This window comes from Sinocyclocheilus anshuiensis, unplaced genomic scaffold (genome assembly GCF_001515605.1).
Source record: "Sinocyclocheilus anshuiensis isolate Anshui unplaced genomic scaffold, SAMN03320099.WGS_v1.1 scaffold733, whole genome shotgun sequence".
NCBI classification, from domain to species: Eukaryota; Metazoa; Chordata; class Actinopteri; order Cypriniformes; family Cyprinidae; genus Sinocyclocheilus; species Sinocyclocheilus anshuiensis.
Genome location: NW_015539923.1, coordinates 703,339 through 709,751, shown reverse-complemented (window position 1 = coordinate 709,751; position 6,413 = coordinate 703,339). Strand labels below are relative to the sequence as shown.

At 36.8% G+C, this 6,413-nt stretch overlaps 2 protein-coding genes across 2 annotated transcripts in view; one reads left to right on the top strand and one right to left on the bottom strand.

The window, feature by feature from the left end:
* The window catches only part of cd9a (CD9 molecule a), an 11,894-nt gene extending 8,503 nt beyond the window's left edge, over nucleotides 1–3,391 (bottom strand). Inside the window, exon 1 of the mRNA XM_016483599.1 lies at nucleotides 2,963–3,391. Within this exon, the coding sequence (XP_016339085.1) occupies nucleotides 2,963–3,031 (69 nt within the window). The 5' untranslated portion in view covers nucleotides 3,032–3,391. The remainder of the gene's footprint in view (nucleotides 1–2,962) is intronic.
* Nucleotides 3,392–5,854: 2,463 nt separating this feature from the next.
* Nucleotides 5,855–6,413, top strand: part of LOC107686594 (von Willebrand factor) — a gene marked incomplete at its 5' end in the record, with an annotated part of 44,492 nt that continues 43,933 nt past the window's right edge. Inside the window, 1 exon segment of the mRNA XM_074186993.1 lies at nucleotides 5,855–5,891. Within this exon segment, the coding sequence (XP_074043094.1) occupies nucleotides 5,855–5,891 (37 nt within the window).

Here is a 6,413-nt window from a genome sequence, read left to right as displayed (position 1 = left end):
TCGATACCGAACGATATGAAACATTATATCGTTGATACATTTTTTAGCTATATCGCCCAGCCCTATGTAAACTATATTAAAAAAATGTCAATGCCACACATTACTAATGAATTGTTAAATGTAAATACAGTTTTGTCCTATCTTGTTAAACACATTATTTCACAAATACAATACATTTAAATCTCTGGTCACTAAATAAATGGGTAGACTTGTGCCGGTATTCGGTAATGCGATAAATCACGGTAATTAATATGCACGATATTGTTATCGTGGTTATAGTTCTTTTGCACTTTAATCTGTGTAAAACTTAACTTTATACATTTTTCTGTATTGCTTTATTGCATTTAAATGTTCAGTTATTTTTGTTATAAGACAAAAGTTATTAAACCTGTTATACTGTATTATGACAGCACTTTTAAAAAAACTAAATTGCAATATCGTGATAATACCGTATGCTGTGATAAAAGCATTAGCAATTAATCGCAACATGAAAATTTGATACCGGCATATCCCTAGTCCCTATGCAGGGAGGGATGACAGTGGAAGAGCCCGTGGAGGGCATGAATGCCTCATTATTGCAATGGTTCAATAGACCTGCAGGATCTCTCTCTGTGTGTGTGTGTGTGTGTGTGTGTGTGTGTAAGTTCAGAGGAGGAGGTGTTAAGTAATGCTGATATTAAGTAATATTTACAGAGTGCAAATGAATGAGACCAGATCCAACATACACACACACACCACACAATTTCATAATGTGCACATTATTCCCCATCAAAACCTACAACAAATGCAGTTTACAGTGAGTTTGTCCATGAGATTATCATGCTCTATAAATAGACTCGCAGATTAAAGACAATCTAGGACGCGTGCTCACATAAACCCTCGGGCTGGACACACACACACGCACCATACGGCGCTGGGTCATGTTCACTGCGTTGAAGAATTAGAGATTCATGTAGTGAATTGGTTCATTTCAGTGAACGGGTTCAAAATTTCATTTCTAGTCTTTTGTTTCAATGCACTGTTTAAGGTGATATTTTTTCCCCAGTTTAATGTGGCTAGACGACAAAAATAAGCTATTCGTAGGCCGGCTCTCCCATAATGTGTAAACACTATGGAAAGATCAATCATTGATCTGTTTGCAGAGCTCTACAGACTGTGAGTAAAAGGCCACACTTTGCAGCCATTTTCCCGCTGGTGCAATTACATTTTGAGATGAGGGTACAAAAATTCTCCATTCTTATCAATTACGCATATGCTGAATTCTAGCATGAAACTGAACATCCGAATGAACGTTGCAGTATGGTCCGATCTGTATTGCCAATGCCAAAAAAACAGCGGAGCAGACCCAACTGGATTTAAGCCCAAAACAAACTGTGAAAGCTTGATTGTGTGTTGTTGCTTTCTGAAATATAACATGTTAGGTGACAATTCATAATGCAAACTGCTTTTGCATGCTATATAGTAGAGGTAATATGCATAAGTATGCATATCAGGATTTGCAATACCATGTTGTGACACTAGAGGTGCATTCATCACAAATATAATTATTTTGAATTTTAATGCAGTTTTGTGTAAAAATGTCTTTAAATGTTAGAACAATTATTGAGGGAAGAAGCAGTTTTCAGAAAGTGTGATTGATATTACCTTATATGTTCATAATCACACAGAAAATGGAACAAAAGGTCAGGTGCATTGCATTATGGGATAAATTATTCCACATACTGTGCTCTGGTTGTATACTGCGCATCTTAGCATGCAGTAGTTCATCCAGGCATTCTATCAAATAGAGTGCATTAATGTTTGCCCAATTTTAAGGTATTTTTACCATAGGGATTTTTTTAAAGAGTTAAGGTCCTTGCACACCGAGTCCAAAATTTTCATATGCGTTTTTTTTTTTCCGTATTCGTCATCCTTTCCTGGTGGTATCAAAATGCTTGCTACGGATGTGAAAATGCAGAAAATCGAACCTGATCTGAATTTTATTTTTGAATGTGCGAAAATTTAGGACGAGAATTTCGGACTCAGTGTGCAAAGACCTTTATAATCCATGAACCAAACCGACTAGCTACAACATTAATCACAATATGAAAAAATTAGATTTGAAGCAAAAAAAAGTATTTAAAAATCAGCACGCTTTGCTCTGTGATTGGTGGAGATTAATTTGCTGAATCATGCGTAATGTTGTTTTTTACCAGAAATTTTGCTATTTAAAAATGCACCATCATTTTAAAATATACGCTGAAATAATGCAAACTGACGGCTTCAATAAAAGGATGTAACATGTCATGGATTAACAACCTCAAAGCTCATAGCAGGTCTTAATTACCTTAAAAATCAATTTACATATGGAGAAAATGAATGAGATTTTACTTCTGCAACCCGACTGATGCGCACTACAAATATTAGCATACTATGTATAATATATACAATACATACTATAAACTGTCTACAAGAGTAGTAAGCTAATTCGAATTCGAGACGGAACACCTGGCGAATCGGTTCGAATGATTCATTTAAAATAACCGGTTCGAAAGAACGATATGTTCACGAATCGGACATCAGCAGAACACGCCTGTCCAGCCGTGAGAAAGAACAGCTGACACACACACACAAACACGAACAGAGGGGAGTCAAAGGAAACACTATCAAAATTCAGTGCTTGTCCCATCACACACACACACACACACACACACACACACAGTATTTTAACTACACGACCAGGGTCCTGAAATGCGAGCTAAAAACCTTAAAATTAGGTCAGCCAAATGGATGCAATCCCGTTGCATTGCTTCACACAGACGTCCCAACGTCATTAATTACAATCTAAACTAATTAAGAATCTAAACGGGACGCTATGCACACGCATTTATCAATGAATCTTTGAGGAAAATCGCGAGTTAATTATAAAACAACATCCCGCGCGCGAGCCAACCTCTGCACACATTAATCATTTCTCACTCACCCAGAAGATGAAATTGAAGACGAACATCAGATACTTGACGCACATCTCTCCTCCGGTCAACGCCGCCATCACAGCAGTCTGTCCTCACACACACAATACTGAATGCAAGAGTAAAGAACCGTCTGTGTCCCGGTGGCTCGCGCGTGCGGCTGTGTGTGACTTTACGCGCGTGTGAGTGAGTGTGTAGCGTGCGCACACGAAAAACTCACGACAGACACAAACTCATTACCTCATTCCTCCTGCCAAAGATCAACTTTGCAATCGTTTGCTCGGTGAGGCAAAATCGAACGTGCCAAAGGTCGAACACTTTTTGCATTGATCCGGTTGCTGTTTTTGGAGGATTAATGAAAATCGCGCATACGCTTTATTTAGTTACGCTTGTTAGGGATTTTCGAGGAATATACTTTTAACCATTTATTTGTGGATTTTATCGTAAGATCCACTCGGCACTCGGTCTTTATTCTCTGGGAATGACGTCATGATGGAATGACGTCACCGCAGTCAGAGCAGAGCCCAGAGGTTTCTTCCACTGATCAGTGGTTTCTTCTAAGGCGTTTTTAAATGTTGCATAAGATAGGCTATGTCCTGTAAACTTTATTATCTTTAGATATGCGGGTGTTAATGGCACCTGCCCTCTTTTTGTAACCTAAATGAAGATTAATTGAATATTGGTATCTCTCATTGAAATGAAAGAGAAATAATTTAGTTTTACTGAAACACTTCAGATAGATCATTATGTGATTTTGTCCATTTCTTCATTTTTTTATGATACATTATTTAATCTCACGTTCCTTACCTTCTACTCTTCTTCATATTTATTTGAACCAAACTCACTTCTCATACTAAAAATAAGAAAAACAACAAGTGAAGCACCACAACGGCTCTCATTGACTCACAGTTCCCACACACATGATTTCATCATCCAGAATTACATCATTATTAGAGTCATATGCATCCACACACGTTTTATATCTGATGGATGGAGATCTGGAATGTGCAAATATACATAAATATGTACATACATACATACATATATAGTGGTAGGGCTGGGTTAGTAGTGTTTATAATTAACTTTACATCAAAACAAGTCTATAGTATATCCTCATTTACATTGCTTATTAAGCATGGTTGTGAAGGAGAGTGAAAGATAGCATATGTCCTTTCTCTCTCTCTCTCTCTCTCTCTCTCTCTATATATATAGGCCTATTAACTTTTTTATTGACATCAAATACTGAGCATCCCTCAACTCTACTGTATTCTGCCAAAATAATCCATAATACACCTTTCTGTAGTAATAATAATAAAAAAAGTATTTTCTGAATCAGGTGAGAAGTATGCACAAATCAAGCACCATTTACGAACAGTCCAGAACAGTTCTAAACAAATATGCTGGTGGATTTTGATGTGAGAGGACAACAGGGGATGGACTTTTGGGCCATCCTTTCTTCAGGGGATGGATAGCGTTATTATGGATTATGGACTACTTTGGGTATTTAAGACAAAAACAACAGTTTAAAGTTAAAATGTCTTTGTGGATTTAAACATGCAGCTTTTTACTTTACAAGGCATTAATTTATAGACTGGAGTCACATTAATTACATTAATTTATCAGCTCTTTTGACTCTCATTCTGACGGCACCCATTCACTGCAGAGGATCCATTGGTGAGCAAGTGATGTAATGCTAAATTTCTCCAAATCTGTTCCGATGAAGAAACAAACTCATCTACATCTTGGATGGCCTAAGGGTGAGTAAATGTTCATTTGTCCTGAAGCAAGGATATGATGTAGGACATGTTTTTGCCAGCAAGTCCGGGGTCAACAAAGAATGGTAGCATGACAAAACCCATATTAACGATGAATGGAGTTTATGTGAACATGCTCTGGATACGCCGCTGCAGTGAGGTTTTTCCAACAGTTAATCCATCAGTTTTAGATACAGGTTGCATCAGAGGCTGTGAACTCACTGCATATGCTGCGGTTTGTGTGCGTGTGTGTGCTGTTTAGCTTGGCACTAATGTCCTCTGTTGGTTTGTCTTATCTGTCTTCACTGCCAGACTAATCCGTCAGTTCCTCCAATGCCCAGACTTCCTCCTATTGTCCTTTCTTAATGAGTTTGAAAACGGATATCACACCATCCCTCCCTCTCTCATTCTTATAAAGCGTTTCTTTCCTTCAAGACTGGGTTCCAGTCATGTCTTCAGGATTGTGATACACTGGACAGCGAAGACCTTGCACAGCAAAGCGCTTCAGAGAACTTGTTGCTGGGAGCCTGCAGCTGGGCAGAGGTCAGAGGTCAAAGGTAACAGGTGTCACACTACCGGCACGCTGTCCTGAATATGCGTTACAATATGCATTTGTTTCTGTGATTATTTCAAATCCTTGTATTAGTGATTCTGAAGCCATGTACATCTGTTTGGTTGTTTAAGGCTTATGTTTTGATGTTTAGGCATGCATGGGAATATCCAGTGCATGTTTGTGAATATATTGTGCTTGTTTTCCCGTCCTAAGCTCATGCTTAAGAATAACAGCATTCTTTCTGTGCCGTCTATGTGGAATACATGACTTCTCTAAAACTCGCTGACAAATCTGTCAACAAATCTGTTGGTGCTCAGAGATTTTAGCTTTGTTTCTCACTTCCACCTTAACTTTTGTTTTAGCTCATGCCATTATTTTTCACTAAATGAAACCTCCAAATGCTCACTTCAATATATTGTTGATGGCCAGAAATTGTGCATTAGACTTTTACATTTTCAAGAAAAAAGTATAGAGTGCCTAAACATTGCAATGCACTACATGCTTTCTAGGGTGTTCTGATTACTAACTGGACTAAGTCTCTTATGATTTCTTTCTCTTTCTTTAATCAGATGGAACTGTGCAGATGGAAAGGATGAAGCAGAATCCTGTGGGTTTTCATCTTGAATTTTTCAGGTTAGATTTGAATATGTATGTGCATGTTTGCATCTCCTGACTGTTGTTTTTGTTTAGATGTTTTTTTTTTTTTTTTACTTTTATTTAGCAAGGATGCATTAAATTGATCAAAAGTCATGGTAAAGACTTAATATATTTTAAATAAACATTTTTTTGTAACATTTTATTTAAAGCCTTTATGTATAATGCATTATAAAGGGTTATTATAGGGTATAATGCATTATAATAATTCATAATGTGCGCTGTAATACATTACATCTTGTCAGAAATAATTATAACCAAATTTAAAATGCATAGTGCAACAATGAATTGACAATGAATGAATTGAAATGAGTACAATGCATTATAAGGTGCATTACAACTTTTTTTTATGCATTATGCATATAGGCTTTAAGTAAAGTGTTACCAATTTTTTTTTTATTCAGAATTAAATCCTGAAAAAAGATATCAAGGCTTTAACACAGATATTAAGCAGCACAACTGTTTTCAACATGATAATAATAATAATAATAATAATAATAA